At 41.1% G+C, this 16,081-nt stretch overlaps 1 protein-coding gene across 3 annotated transcripts in view; it reads right to left on the bottom strand.

Moving 5' to 3' along the window:
* Positions 1–5,412: 5,412 nt before the first annotated feature.
* The window catches only part of CATSPERE (catsper channel auxiliary subunit epsilon), a 173,246-nt gene continuing 162,577 nt past the window's right edge, over positions 5,413–16,081 (bottom strand). For all 3 annotated transcript variants that reach the window (XM_027612349.1, XM_027612351.1, XM_027612350.1), the window contains 2 exons: positions 12,008–12,061; positions 5,413–5,842 (listed from right to left, as the gene is read on the bottom strand). In XM_027612349.1, coding sequence (XP_027468150.1) covers positions 5,689–5,842; positions 12,008–12,061 — 208 coding nt within the window. In that variant the 3' untranslated portion in view covers positions 5,413–5,688. The remainder of the gene's footprint in view (positions 5,843–12,007; positions 12,062–16,081) is intronic.

Below are 16,081 nucleotides of genomic sequence, written 5' to 3'. Positions count from 1 at the left end.
GTTCAGCCACTATGGAAAACAGTATGGAGGTTCCTCAAAAAATTAAAAATAAAACTGTCCTATGATCCAGCAATTCCATTCTGGGTCTATAGCCAAAGGAAATGAAAACAGGATTTTGAAGAAATATATGCACTCCCATGTTTATTGAAACATAGTTTACAATAGCCAAGATATGGAAACAACTTAAGTGTCAAGGGATGAATGGATAAAGATGTGGTATACGCGTGCACACACACACACACACACACACACACACACACACACACACACATACACAATGGAATATTATTCAACCACGAGAAAGGAGATCCTACTATTTGCAACAACATGCATGGAGCTCGAGGCTATCATGCTAAGTGAAATAAGCCAGACAGAGAAAGACAAATACTGTATGATCTCACTTATATGTGGAATCCTAAGAAGCCAAACTCATAAAAACAGAGAGTAGAATGGGAGTTACCAGAGGCAGAGGGCTGGGAGAATGGGGCAGGTGCTAGTAGATAAAGAAGCCTGGAGAGCTATTGCACAGCATCTCCATTATAGTCAACAATACCACATTATGGACCTCACAGTTGCTGAGAGATTAGATCTTAATTGTTGCCATCACAAAAAAGTGAGATGATAATTATGTGACATGATTGAGGTGTTAACTAATGCCACAATGGTAATCATATTACAACATATAAATGTATCAAATCAACACATTGTACATCTTAAACTTACACAACTATACAATGTTATATGTCAACTATATTTAAGTTTAAAAAATACATAATTTAGGGTGCCTGGGTGGCTCAGTCAATGAAGCGGCTCAGGTCATGATCCCAGGGTCCTGGGATGGAGCGGGCATCGGGCTCCTTGCTCAGTGGGGAGTCTGCTTCTCCTTCTCCCTCTGCCCCCTGCCCCTGCTTGTGCGTGTGCTCGTTCTCTCTCAAATATTAAAAAAAACCCACATAACTTAGCAGTAACCAGCAGACTTTGTTGTCTTTGTCAGCCCATGTTTTTCAAACACTTGCTCCATTCATTGCACCTGCTAGCACTTCCCTCCACCAGGACATTTCCCCAGGTCACTACCAATGAAAACTTTAGCAACTGAACCAGTAGCTCAAGCCAGAAACTACTCGGGCCCCTCATACCCTCCAGGATGGTGCTGTCTCTGTTTGCGGAGTGCTGGATCCGTCTCAAATGCCCTCTGACCACCTGTTTTCTCAGACCACTCGTGTCACCACTGCGTTACTCCAGGTCCTCTGAGAAACAGTCACCAATATGGAATTAAATATGCAGTGATTTTATTAGAGGAAGTACTCAAATGAAATAGGAAGTTGTGGAAGGTTGGGAGAATCATCGGGGGGCGGTGAGAGACAGAGATTGGATGGAGGTGTCCCACATGGCCATGCCATAGCCATGCAATAGCCATGCAATATACAAAGGTTTGGGAAGAGTCCTTGAGGCAGGCGGGCAGGAGTCCCAGTCTCCTCGGGATCTGGTCTGCTTAAATCACCCCACTGCACTCAGGCACCGGAGGGGGGCAGTGTGGGGGTGTGTGTGGCCTTGGTGCAAATGTGATGGTGGGTGTCAGAGCGCAGCTGCCCTGCGCCCTGGGTCAACTGCACTCGCAGCAGGAGGCGTGTGAGGAGCACTCTCAAGGTTACCACAAACCGCTAATCTTCCTGCCACCCCACCTACATCGGAACCCCGGAACTCTGGCTTCCCTCCTGCAACAGTGAGGGAGATGTTCCATTCTTAGTTTCTTAGCTGTCTGGATCTTAGCCGTCTTGCCTAACTCAAGGATTTTGACCCAACAGGTACCCTCTTTCTCTCCTGGATCATCAATTCCCCCCAGCTACTGGATTATTCCTATCAGTATTTAATAACCTCTTCCCAGCCCCCTCTCTGCCTCCGGTTGGCCTCCATTTCTTTGCTCCCTGTCACAGGAGGAAAGGAACTCCCTGAAAGAGTTGTCTCCACTTGCTGTCTGCACTTCTTCATTTCCCATTCTTTTGTTCACAATGAAAAGAGTTTTATTTTTTTATGAATAAAAATAGTATAAGTTCGGGCGCCTGGGTGGCTCAGTTGGTAGGTGTCTGCCTTCAGCTCAGGTCATGATCCTGGGGTCCTGAGATTGAGCCCCGTGTGGGGCTCCCTCCTCAGCGGGGAGGAGAGTCTGCTTCTCCCTCTGCCTGAAGCTCCCCCTGCTTGTGCGCTCTCTCTCTCTCTCTCTCTCTCTCTCTCGTGCTCTCTAATAAATAAAATCTTTCAAAAACTAGTTTAAGTTCAATGTGGCGGGAAACAATAGCAAGAAAGCAAGTATCACCTGAAATTACATCATGTTCTTTTATTTTTATTTATTTTTAATTTTTTTAAGATTTTATTATTTATTTGAGAGAGAGAGGGATAGAACACAAGCAGGGGGAACAGCAGAGAGAGAGGGAGAAGCAGGCTCCCTGCTGAGCAGGGAGCCCGATGTGGGGCTCGATCCCAGGACCCCGGGATCATGACCTGAGCCGAAGGCAGATGGCCCAACTGACTGAGCGACCCAGGCACCCCACATCATGTTCCTTTAAAGATTTTATTTATTTATTTGACACAGAGGGAGAAAGAGTGAGAGAATGCACAAGCAGGGGGATCGGCAGGCAGAGGGAGAGGGAGAGGGAGAAGCAGGCTTCCCACTGAGGAGGGAGCCCCATGTGGGGCTCGATCCCAGGACCCTGGGATCACGACCTGAGCCAAAGGCAGACGCTTAACGACTGAGCCACCCAGGCGCCCCTGGAATTACATCATTTTAAGTTGGGTGACTATGGCCCTTTCGTTTGTCTTTGTGCAGACACCTGGTTCTACAATTAGGAGCAAGTTTCACATGTTGTTCCTCTTGTTTCCCTCTTCACAGTTTTAAGGGTTTGGTTTATAACTTCCCCTCTGCATCTCTTGGTCTATCCCCACTCCCCGTCCCACGGTGACACACGCGTGCACATGCACACCATGTTAACAAAATGATAGGTATCTTTCCATACGTTTCTTCACGCTCTCATACACCGAGCTTTTCTTTCGTTTATATGACAAGATCGTCCTGTAACTACTTCTCTGCAGCTTGGTCTTCTCATTTAACAAAACCGTGTGGAAAATCTTTTAGATCAACTAGTACAGATTGATCTGTGCAGTCAATGTACAATCATTTGTTCAACTATTCACCTATTGAAAGGCACTTTTTTTTGGTAGAGTTTTGTCATGACAACCAATGATACAGCACATATCCTCCCTGTCCCATCTCATCCCATAAATAGATTCCTAAGAGTGGAATTTCTGGGTCCCAGAGCATGTTTATTTTTAATAGATCTTACTGGATTGCTTTCCAAAAAAGCTGAAATAATTCGCTTTTCCTTCTGAAGTGCAAGAGAATTTCCTTCCTGGGGCGCCCGGGTGGCTCAGTCGGTTGAGAATCTGACTCTTGGTTTGGGCTCAGGTCACAATCTCAGGGTCATGGGATCAGCCCCACGTTGGGCTCCATGCTCAGCGCAGAGTCCGCTTGGGATTCTTTCTCTCTCCCTTCCCCTCTGCCCCGTCCCCCACTCGCACTCTATCTCAAATAAATAAATGTTTTTTAAAAAGAGAATTTCCTTCCCATCCCTGACCCTCGTTACTTCCCAAGAGTATTACCCGTCTGCGTTTGTGCCCTCAGGTGAGGAGTGCAAACCTCATTGTAAATTTGGTTTGTATCTTTCTGACTGTTGGTGAGCTCCAGAATCCTCGGTGGGTAAGCACCTGATTTGGAGCCAGCGTGCCTGAGTGTGAATTCCAACTCCATCTCTTATCACTCTGTGACCTTACAAAAATTATTTACCCTTTTTGTACCAGTTTCCTCATCTCTATATTGGGACAATAATACTCCCACCTCACAGAGTTGTTGAAGAGGGTTAGGTAAATTATTAGAACAATTCCTGGCACATAGTAAACACTAAAAAATAGTTGTTTTAAATATGTTTATTGGCTATTTGGGTATGGTCCTATGTAAAATGACTATATTCTTTGCTCTCATTTCTATTGGGTAGTTTTGTTTTTTTTTTCTATCAAATATTTTTATCAGATTTTGTCTTATCTCCCTCAATAAAGATTTTAAAGATTTTTTCATGTATGTCTAAAACCTTTTATGTTAAATTTAATTATATATAATTAGTCATTACAATGAATAGATTACTTTTTATTTTTTCTATGGCTGTTATAGAACATTATAGAGAATAGGTATTTCATTTATTTATTATTTATTTGATAGAGAGAGAGCACATGAGCTGGGGGGAGGGGCAGAGGGAGAGGGAGAAGTAGACTTCCCGCTGAGCAGGGAGTCCATTTGGCTTGATCCCAGGATCCTGAGATCATTACCTGAGTGGAAGGCAAACACCTAGAAAAGGTATTAATTTTTAAATATTTATCTCATATTGAGCTATCAAGTTATCTTAATCTAGTAATTCTTGTTACTAATTTTAGGTTTTCTAGGCATATTATGTTATTATTGAAAAAGAGGATTTTTATCTCCTTTCCCCCAGTATTTACAACGGTCATTTCATTTTATTTTCCTCTTGTAATGTCAGAACTTTCAAAAGAGTGTTGAATAGCAGGTATCCCCGTCTTGTTCTTGATTTCAGTAAAATAAATTCTAATTATGGACAACAGCTTTGATCTGTGCCCATGGAGTTCCATCTTGCTCTTCTGTTTTTTGCGATCTTCTATTCTTGATGTTTGTGCTATAGATTTCAAACTTGTTTAGCTAGGCTCCACAATCACATAAGCCGGTTCTTTTAAATAAATCTCTTTACACACACACACACACACACACACACACACACACACACACACACCACACACACATCTCACAAGTTCTGCTTCTCTATTGAACTCTGTTACAAATACTAATTGTTTGAAAGCTGTGGTAACATTTAGATAAATTAAGCCTATGTTGAACATGAAAATCATATTTTAAAACTTCAAAGCTTAGAGCATCAGCTTCTCATTTTCAGTATAATAAGTTGTACATTTCATGTGTGAATCTACCACTGGAAGAACTTCTGAAATACATTTAAGACAGATTTTTTAGGACACATTAAGCCTTTTATACATAAATTAACTACAGCTATGTAAGATTTCATATGAAAAGTTTCATGCAAAATAACATTTGAGGGGCGCCTGCGTGGCTCATTCGGTTAAGTGTCCAACCCTTGATTTCGGCTCAGGGCACGAACAGGTCGTGAGATTTAGCCCCGAGTTAGGCTCCACTCTCAGTTAGGCTCTGCGCTCAGCGAGGAGTCGGCTTCCTCCCTTCCTTCTCCCTTTGCCCCTCCCCCATGCTAAAAAAAATTTGAAATATTTATACACTTACAAAAATTTACTTTCATTCTTAAGAATGATTTTAATAGGCAAATTTCATTTTCTTTTATTTTAATTTTTAAAAAAGCCATGTAAGAGTATATAGAATACCTTAAGGTAAGGGCAAATACCTTAAAATTAATTTTATAACACACAATAGATCTGAGAATATTTTTCTTGGGTAGTTTAAGAACATTTTTAGAGCTTGAATTTGTTGATACATACTATGTGCTTATCCTTAATATTTCTTGGTCACACACACACTTGTAAGTATATATATATATACACTCTCTACGGATATATACCTCAATACTAAACAAACTTTCGTTTTTCCTAATTATTCTTTTGTTTTCTATCATATCTGTTAATTGGTTCATAAAGATATTGTTTATAAATCCTCATATAATGGAAATAGCTCAAAACTAGAATACTGAAGAACAGTAGCATCAGGACAAATAGGAAGGCAGCAACCAGGTAGCCACTTGGACTGAAATAAGAAGAAAAAGTCATTAGAAGTCATCATTCACTTTCGTCGTTAATTTATTTAGTCAAACAATGTTTGAATGACTAATTCCTATGCCACTGACAGAAAACAAAGATTAATAAGACATCTTATCTACCCTCAGGATGTTTGCCTCTTAGTGTTAGAGGTTGACTAGGGAAGAGAATAGACAGTGTGATCAATAGAATGAGAAAAAGAAATATAAAATTCATGGGGGCCAGACATACAAGAAGGCCTTCCAGTGGAGGGCACCTTTGAATTGAGTAGCGGAGTTAGCTGGATGGGAGTACGACTTGGAGCCTTAGAATGGGCTCGCCAGATAAAAATGCCTGGAAGTAGAGGAAGAAACAGGTGGGCATAGAGTTTTAGGCTAAGGGAGATGCCTATGCAAAGTTGTGGAGGCATGGGAAAACCTTAAGATCACCCCAGACATTCTGGAACTAGAACTAGTTCAGTATGATTAGAGCTCAGGTGGTAGGCAGAGTGGTAGAGATGAGGAATGATCGGTGGTTAGAGGTGACAGAGACAGCTTTTATTAAGCTACAGGGTGTGGATTTTGGAAGGATGATTCTGATTGTAGGGTGAAGAATGGATGAATGGGAAGTAGGAGTGCGGAGGAAGAAACCCCAGTTTTGAGGTTTTTTAATAATGCAAGTATGATGAGGGTCTTCATTAAATTAGTGTCTGAGTAAGTGGAGAGAAGCAGATAGATCTAAGACAGATTTGGAAGTTAGACTGGATTGGTCTTGGTGATTGTTGAGATGTGGGGTTTGAGTAACGGTTGTTGTCCAAGTTTTGGAATGAGGTGACTATGAGGATGCTATCACCGTTCACTGAGAGAGGAAATTCAGAGGGAAGAGCACTTTAGTGAGGGCATGTAAACACAGTTGGTTTACTTTTGGGCATATTGAATTGGAGGCACCTGAGGGTCAACCAGGTGTGTGTGTGTGTGCACGCGCGCGTGCGCGCGCACGTGTGTGCGTGTACACCACTTAGTAGATGTTACTTTCAGCTGGGTGCCAGACATCTGCCCCTTCACCTGGGACTCTGCCTGAGTGCCTCCCACCAGAGTGGATTTACTGCTTGAGCCAAATGCTGTGCTACTTTCTGTTTGGTGTCCCGGCATCTGACTTTAGTTTTCGGTTCCTTTTTAGGCCATGATTATTTATTTGCAGTGTTACGGTTTCCCCAGGTCCTGGTCCTCTTACTCTGACCTTCCTCCTATGTGGATACAAGCTTAATCTGGCTCCAGTGAATGGTTTCCTTCTTGGAAGTTAATTAACTAACTTGACAAATCATCTGATATGAGCCAGGTATTGTGGTAGTGCCTGGAAAAACAATGATAAGTAATAATAGACATGGTCTCCACCTTCTTAGAGAGTTTACATTTTAGTGGAGACATAATTGTTAATCAATGATGAGAAAAGAAATATAAAATTGCACTTGTGATAAGAACTAAGTAGGAGAGATATACAATGCAATGAAAGTTTACTATAGCAGGATTTAGCCTGGTGATAGGGTCAAGATATGCCTCCATGGGGGGAAAAGATAATTATCCTAAAATTTGAAGAATCAAATGGAAATGAAGTTGGTGAAGTTAAGTAGATAAAGAGGGGAAGGGGGGCGCCTGGGTGGTTCAGTTGGTTCAGCGTCTGCCTTTGGCTCAGGTCATGATCCCAGGGTCCTGGGATCGAGTCCCTCTCCCTCTGTCTGCTCCTCCCCCTGCTTGTGCTCTTTCTCTCTCTCTGTCAAATAAATAAATAAAATCTTAAAAAAAAAAAAAAAAGAGGGGAAGGAAGAGTTGCCAGATAGAAGAAATAGAATGTGCAAAGGTCCTGCTATGGGACAGAGCATGGAGAAGGTTGGGGACTGAAAGTTTGGTGGGTCTAGAGTAGAGATTATGCAGGGAACATAATGCAAGACAAGATTAGAGAAGTAGGTGGCGGCCTGATCATGGAAGGTCTTGTAGGCCATGTTGAGGAGTTATCATTCTAAGGAAAGAAACTTAAAGCTTTCAAGTTATAAAATTAGCATTTGAGATGATCACTTTGGCTCCAGTGAAGAAAATGAACCAGAAGAAAATAGAAATGAATGAGGAGAGATCTGTCAGATGTCTATTGTGGTAGTTCCCATCTGAGACAATCGTAGCTTGGATTGGAGTGCTGGTGATGGGGTTGGTAAGAAGTGGATCCATTCAAGGGCAATTCAGGAGATTAAATGAATGGGAGCCAGTGACTGTTTGGTTGAGCTGGGGGAAACAGAGAAATGAACACAACCCTAGGTTTTTTGTTTTTTGGGGGGGGGTTTCTTGTTTTCATTTTTGACTCATAGGTATTTGGCTTGTACAGTTCAGTGTGCTCTTTCCCAAGAGAAGGAACTCTGGAAAACAGGGTTTGCACTGTTCATCTCCAGAAGGCACTGTTCATATTATAGCCCATGTAAATGGATTCTCTTGGAGCTGTGCAATGACACCTGTATACAATTACCCTGATGGATCCCTTTTAGAGTGGGACAAATAATGGGGCAAGGGAGTGCGTGATAAGATCATGAGATCATTTTGGGGCATGTCCAGTTTGGCCAGTTTTTTGAGAAAAGAGGTTAATAGATGGTGGGATGTATAGCTCTGGATGGGCCAGAGATATGATTTGGAAGTCATGTGTATATAGATGCTTACTGAAACCATGAGTATGGATGAGCTTGCCAAAGTGAGAAGCTCACAAGACCAGGGCTGAGCCCTGAGGGAAATCAACATTTACTGTCTTGTAAAGGAGGTCAGGGCTCTCTTTACTTGAGAAAGAGTGGCTATAGAAGTTTAGGAAAACCCGTAAAGCAATACGGTGGTCAAAAGGAAAGTCAACACCGACGAAACATAAAATGAGATGAGGACTGGCAAATATCTATCAGGTTCGGTGTAGGCCAGTTCCAGTTCAAGATGGTGACATGGGAGGCTCCTGAACTCACCTCCTTCCATAGTCACTCATGCCACAGCTACCTAAGGAACAGTTCCCTCCAAAAAAAATCCAGAAACTAGCTGAGCAACATCTACACACTGGGTGAATGAGAAAAAATTTACCCACATCATAATGGGTAGAAGAGACTGGGACACAGCCTTACCATAAACCCCACACCCAGCGCAGCAACATACAACCAGGAGGGAACTCTCGACTACCAGCTTCTCCCTGGAGTGAAGAGTTTGGACTCAACATCGTGTCCCAACTTACGAAAGTTCCACCTGAGGAACAGGTCCCCAGACACTTAGCTCTGAAAGCCACCTGGGCTTGTGTCTATGAGATGCACGGGGTGATAGCAAACAAAGGGGTCCTGAGGACTTGCAGTGGCTAAGCCTCCCTCCCCCCGCCACCCCTCAGTACAGAGACAGCAGACTTAAATGCCCATCTCCCAGCCTTTCCATGAAAGAGGCCCATTTGCTTATCTTAAAAGCTGCAACCTGAGGTTTAGGCTCCTGATTTAACACAAATCGAGGGGCTGACTGCAATCCTCTCCAGAGACTCTGGGGAGCGTGGCTGGTGCCATCTTAAATTCTCCCTCTGCTTCTCCCTAGGTCACTGGTATCTCTCTGAAAGGAGCTTGTGCACATGTCTTGTGCCCCAGCTGCTATGGCTGTTGTCCAGGGGACACACCTTTTATAGCCTGGCTCTGGTGGCCCACAGAGCTTACTACATTCACTAGTAGTACAGGACTGTAACAAAACCCAGGACTTGGTGCAGACGGTGTAGACCGAAACACCCATCTCCTAGTCTTTCACTGAAAGAGGTCTATTTGCATACTTTAAAAAACCTGCTGCCTGAGGGTCCAGCTTCCAATCAGCCTGCATCTAGGTGCTGATTGAGGCCCTCTTCTTTGGGACACCGAGGTCCTGGGAACTAAGAAGGCATCTTGGACAATCAAAGGTTTGAGAGACCACAAACAGCTAGGGCCAGGCTGAAGAATAAGGTTCATCTCTGATCTGAGGCCAGTCCTTCAAGACTGGGAAAGGTAGCTGTTTTATCTAATTCAGAAACCAATGCAGAGAGGTAATTGGTGGAATAATAAGACAGAAAACAGATTGGGTGGATTAGAGAAACAGGGATAGAATATAGAGAAAAGGAGACTATGTAGACAAACCTTTTGAGAAGTTTGTCTCGCAAAGTTGGGGGGAGAGAATGGCAACTAGAGGGGGATAGGAGGTTGGGGTTTTATATATATTTAAATTAAAAACTTGGGGGTGATTAAAAGCCTATGGGAAGGATCTAGTTGAGCGAGAAATTTGAATATATAAAAGAGAGAAGAAATAATTGATTTGGAAGTTTCCTTAGAAAGTGGAAAGAGGGTTCAAAGCACCTGTGGAAGAATTATATTTAAGGAAGAGGAAAAAATGTCTTTAATTGTAACAGGATGGAAAAAGGAGAGAATGAACATAGGTGTTGGTAGGTGTGTTTGGAATCAGGAATCAGGAGTGTTCCTTCCTGCAGGCTTCTAAGTTCTTTGTAATGGTGGAAACAAGCTCTTCTGATGTTCATTAAGGAAAGATGGTCCAAGGAGGAAGCTGATTCGATAAGGTCTGAGGTAGTTACGGAGAGTGGAGATATTGGTTGACCAGAGAAAGATACTAAGATTCTCAGATAGTCCTGGTGACCTGTATGAAGTTGGTGATTAATCTGCCCTTTGTGTAACTTTTTTTACCAATCCTTGGCTGCTCAGGTGTAATCAAAAAGTAGGTAGTTGGGGGCTTGCCAGATTGGGGGGGCAAATCCCAGAGGGGTAGGGAGTACTAGCAAGTGTTATTGAAGTAGTACACTTTGAAATGTAAGGAAAAAAAGGTGTGTGTTTAAAAAAGTTTTTTTTTTTTTCTGCTTTTGTTTTAGAAGACCCAGGATAAATAATGGCCCGGAAGTGGTAATGGCACTCTGAGGCACCTGGGGGTCATTGGAAAGTCAACAGCTATCACTCTAGAAGGCTGAAGGTGAAGCAGTGTCCTTGGGGGATGGAGGGACATAGAGTGGGAGCTCAGAGGACGATTGAGGATTTAAGTGAGTTTGCTGGTTAAAAGGTAACAACTCCAAAGGACACAGTGGAAAATTTGGGAAAGTGGTTGAGTACTCCGGAAGACAAGGAAGCACCAAGATCTTGGCCTCCTATAGCCTGATCTTCAGCCGATGTTTGCTCATGAAAAGGGCTTTCTCACTAGGAAAATGGTTACCACCAGCTAATCCCCGCTTTGCCTCTGCTCCCACTTTGGGGGCTTAGGTGTAACAGGGACCAAGCTGCAGTCACTAATCTAGGGACAACCCCTAAGCTGCACCATATCCCCTGGCTGCTGAAATCCAGCTCCTGGGAGACAAGCTGGGGCAAATAGGTGAAATCCTCCTTCACTGTCATCTCTCCTCTCCAATTCACCAATGCCCCCTTCTGACAGTGTGCACGTATGTTCTTAATATTCATCTAAATCAAACATGGCAATCTAATGAGGAGAAGTCACTGTCAAAGGCCATAGATGTTTCCCAAAGTCACTTAGAAATAGCGCGTGGCTTATCTCATTTGTAGGTTATGCACACTGTTAATCTTCCATTGGCACAAAACATCAAGGAGTCAGCAATATTTAAAGTAGGGCCATGAGTAACTTCATCGTTTGTCTTCCATTTTTGTTTAACATTTTACAAAAGAACAAAAACAAAAAACCAGGCCCAGGACAAAGAAGCGAGGTCATTTGCAATCTCAGTGTTAGCGTTAAGACTTTGCTCTCCAAGGAGACTGGAGTCCAGAAACATGCCTTTCCTACCTGTCTCTGGATGCATCAGAATGATGGCCAGTGGTGGAGGGCAGACTCAAGCAGCCACTGTCTCCTCCCAGGCCCCCCGCGGCAGCCTAGACTCTGCCCTTCAGGTGGGGTTCAAAGACGTGTTTGATGGGAAGACAGTGGCCACTGAGGGGATGAGACAAAATGGGACCCCAGCTGCAGCAACAATTCTCAAAAATTCCTTCCCGCTGTATCCCTGGGATAATTGATACATACAATTTGAGGATGTCACATATAGGGCAGAAGTAGTAGGGTCCCAGGGAAATGGGGGAGAGGTGCTTTTCTTGTTTTGTCTGCCACCCCTGTCTTTTACGACTCCCCTCACTAAAGCCTAATGAGGCAGCAGGCATTACCTGGGAATCATTCCAAAGGTCTCTATCGCAAATATAGCTGTTAGGTTACAGAAACTGCAAATGAGATAAATAATATTAATGATTAAATTAAGTGCAGTATATTAAAAGCCTCCCTCCAAATCTTTATGGTAATGATCAAATCATAGATAATCTTAATGAGGGTGTCACTTTCTCGATAATGGAGAGAAGAGATGCATTTACATCACAGCTGTGGTGATTTTTCCATACGTGTGACTTGGGCTGCTTGTGGCACGATTTCTCCGAGCTTGTCAGTGCAACCTCACTACCCTCCTAACATCTTGATGTCGTTTTTGATAGTGGGTCCCAAGGCGACAGCAAGAATAATGTTAATAATAATCATACTGTTTTACCGAGCACGTAGTACTTGTTGAAAGTGAATACTAACTGAGCATTTGCTGCGTACCAGACAATGTATCGAATGTCCTACATGAATTATCTGCCTAATCCTCATAGCAACACTTTCTTTTGGATGAAGAAACAGAGGCTCAGGTAGGTTAAGCTACTTGCAAAAGTTTACAGTTGTCTGTAGCAGAGATGGGATTTGAATTCAGGATTTTCTGATCGAAGAGCCTGTGACGTGCACCTGATGTTGGCTGGTTCAGGAAGTTAAGAATCTTCAGAACTTGATATAGGGCACTATGTTATTATTTCTAAGGTTACTGAGTATCTCTCATGATTTATCAGATTGCTTGGAATGAGACAGGAGCTAAATAAACATTAATGATAGCATTTCACCTATTTTCATGTGGGAGAAGAGAAACGAAAGGAACTTAACTTGATTGAGCAAAATTAGGGATTTTTACCCAGGTACTGTCATTTAATCCTCAGAATACTATAAGATAGGTCTTATAGACTCATTTTACAAACAAAGAAATAAGCTCAGAGACTAAGCAATTCGCTTAAGATGACATATCTACCAGTGGCAAAAGTAGGATTCAACTGAAGTAGACGCTAGACTAATGTTTTCAAGGTCCATCCATGTTGTAGCAAATGGCAAGATTTCCTTCTTTTTTATGGCTGAATATTCCATTACATATAGATATATATATATATCTACATCTCTCTATATCTATCTATTTATCTATCTATCTGTCTCTTCTTCTTTACCCATTCATTCATTGATGGACACATGCGTTGTTTCCGTGTCTTGGCTACTGTAAATAATGCTGCAATGAGCATGAGGGTGCATCTTTTCAAGTTAGGGTTTTCATTTTCTTTGGTAAAATAGGGGAAGAATTTTTGGATCATATGGTAGTCTGTTTTTAGCTTTTTGAGGAAACTCCATAGTATTTTCCATAGTGGCTGTGCTAACTTTCATTCCCACCAAGAGTGCACAGGATTCCCTTTTTTCCACATCCTTGCCAACATTTGTCATCTCCTGTCTTTTTGAGACTAGCCATTCTAACAGGTGTGAGGTGATATCTCGCTGAGCTTTTGACTCGCATTTCCCTGATTATTAGTGATGCTGAGTACCATTTCATATACCTGTAGGCCATCTGTATGTCATGAAAAAATGTCTATTCAGATCTTCAGTCTATTTTTTAATTGGATTGTTTGCTTCTGTATTGCATTGTATGAATTCTTTGTATATTTTGTATATTAATCCCCTATTGGATGCGTGATTTCCACAGGTTGACTTTTCATTTTGTTGATGGTGTCGTTTGCTGTGCAGAAGGCTTTTAGTGTGATGTAGTCCCACTTGTTTATTTTCACTCTTGGTGCCTTTGCTTTTGGTGTCAAGTCCAAAAAAATCATGGCCAAAACTGAAATCAAGGAGCTTACTATCTACGTTTTCTTCCAAGAGCTTTATGGCATAAGGTCTTACATTCAAGTCTTTAATCCATTTTGAGTTAATTTTTGTGTGTGGTGTGAGATAGTGGTCTAGTTTCATTTTTTTGCATGTGGCTGTCCGGTTTTCCCAACACCACTTATTGAAGAGATTGTCCTTACCCCACCATATATTTTTGGCTCCTTTGTAATAAATTAATTGACTACATATGCCTGGGTTTATTTTTGGCCTCTCTATTCTGTTCCACTGATGTATGTGTCTATTTTTATGCTGGTCCCATACTGTTTTGATTACTATAGCTTTGTAGTTTAATTTGACATCAGGGAGTGTGATGCCTCTCGCTTGGTTCTTCTTTCTCAAAGATGGCTTTGGCTATTTGGTTTCTTTTTCTTTCTTTTTTTTTTTTTGTCATTCCATACAAATTTTAGGATTGTTCTCGGTCTGTGAGGAGTGCCATTGGAATTTTGATAGAGATTGCATTGAATCTGTAGATTGCTTTGGGTAGTATGGACATTTTAACAATATTTGTTCTTCCAAACTTCCAAATGAGCATGTAATATCTTTCCAATCATTGGTATCTTCTATAATTTCTTTCATCTCATTGTCTTATAATTTTCAGGGTCTAGGTCTTTCACTTCTTGGTTAAATTTATTCTTAGCCATTTTATTCTTTTTGATGCACGGGTAAATGAGATTGGCTTCTTAATTTCTCTGCCTGATAGTTCATTATTAGCATATAGAAACACAACTGATTTTTGTATATTGATTTTGTATCCTGCAACAATTACTGAATTTGTTTATTAGTTCTAACAGTTTTTTGGTGGAGTCTTCAGCGTTTTCCAAATATAATACCATGTCATCTGGGAATAGTAAAAATTTTGCTTCTTCCTTTCTGATTCGTGTGCCTTTTGTTTCTTTTTCTTGCTTAATTGCTCTGGAGAGGACTTCTAACTCTATGTGGAATAAAAATAAAAGCGGGCATCTTTGTTTCTCAATCTTAGAGGAAAGGCTTTCAGCTTTTCACCACTGAGTATGATGTTAGCTGTGGGCTTGTCCTATATGGCCTTTATTATGTTGAGGTATGTTCCCTCTACACCCACTTTGTTGACAATTTTTATAATAAATCAATGTTGAATTTTGTCAAATGCTTTTCTGCATCTACTGAGATGATCATATGATTTTATCCTTCATTTTGTTAATGTGGCATATCACATTGATTAATTTGCAGATGTCAAATCATCCTTGCATCCCTGGAATAAATCCCACTTGATATTATATGATCCTTTTTAATGTATTGCTGAATTCAGTTTGCTAATATTTCATTGAGGATTTTTGTATCTATATTCATCAAGCATATTGACCTGTAATTTTCTTTTCTTGTGGTATCCTTGTCCGGCTTTGGTATTAGTAATGTTGGCCTCATAGAATGAGTTTATAAATATTCCTTCCTCTTATATTTTTCGGGAGAGTTTGAGAAGGATAGATATTATTCTTTAAAGGTTTGGTAGAGTTTACCAATGAAGCCATCTGGTCTTGGATTTTTGTTAGTTGAGACATTTTTTTCTTACTGATTCACTCTCCTTACTAGTTATCAGTCTGATCAGATTTTCCATTTTTTCATGATTCAGTCTTGGTGGGTTGTATGTTTCTAAGAATTTATCCATTTTTTTTTAGGTTGTCTAATTTGTTGGTGTATAATTATTCATAGTAGTCTCTTATGATCCTGCATATTCCTTTGGTATCAGTTGTAACTTCTCTTTCATTTCTGATTTTATTTGAGTACTCTCTCTTTTTTTCTTATTGAGGTTAGCTAAAATTTTGTCTATTTTATTTATCTTTTTAAAAACCAACTCTTAGTTTTTTTGATCTTTCCTATTGTCTTTTTAGTCTCTATTTGATTTATTTCCTCTCTGATCTTTGTTATTTCCTTCCTTTTACTAACTCTGGGCTTTGTTCTTTTTCTAGTTCTATGAGGTGTAAAGTTGAGTTGTTTATTTGAGATTTTTCTTCTTTCTTGAGGTAAAGGATTTCCTTCTTTTTTTTAATGGCTGAATAATGCTTCATTGTATATCACATTCTCTTTATCACTCACTCATCAATGGACAGTCAGGTTGCTTCCATGTCTTGGCTATTGTAAATAATGCTATGATCAACATGAGGGTACACATATCTTTTTGAGTTAGTGTTTCATGAAACTCTTCTAGTAGTGGTGACCCCAGACTCTATGGCATTTTTATTTTTCCTACTAGCTATGGTCTTCCCTCA

This window comes from Zalophus californianus, chromosome 10 (assembly GCF_009762305.2).
Source record: "Zalophus californianus isolate mZalCal1 chromosome 10, mZalCal1.pri.v2, whole genome shotgun sequence".
Taxonomy (NCBI): domain Eukaryota; kingdom Metazoa; phylum Chordata; class Mammalia; order Carnivora; family Otariidae; genus Zalophus; species Zalophus californianus.
This window is presented reverse-complemented; position numbering and strand designations above follow the sequence as displayed.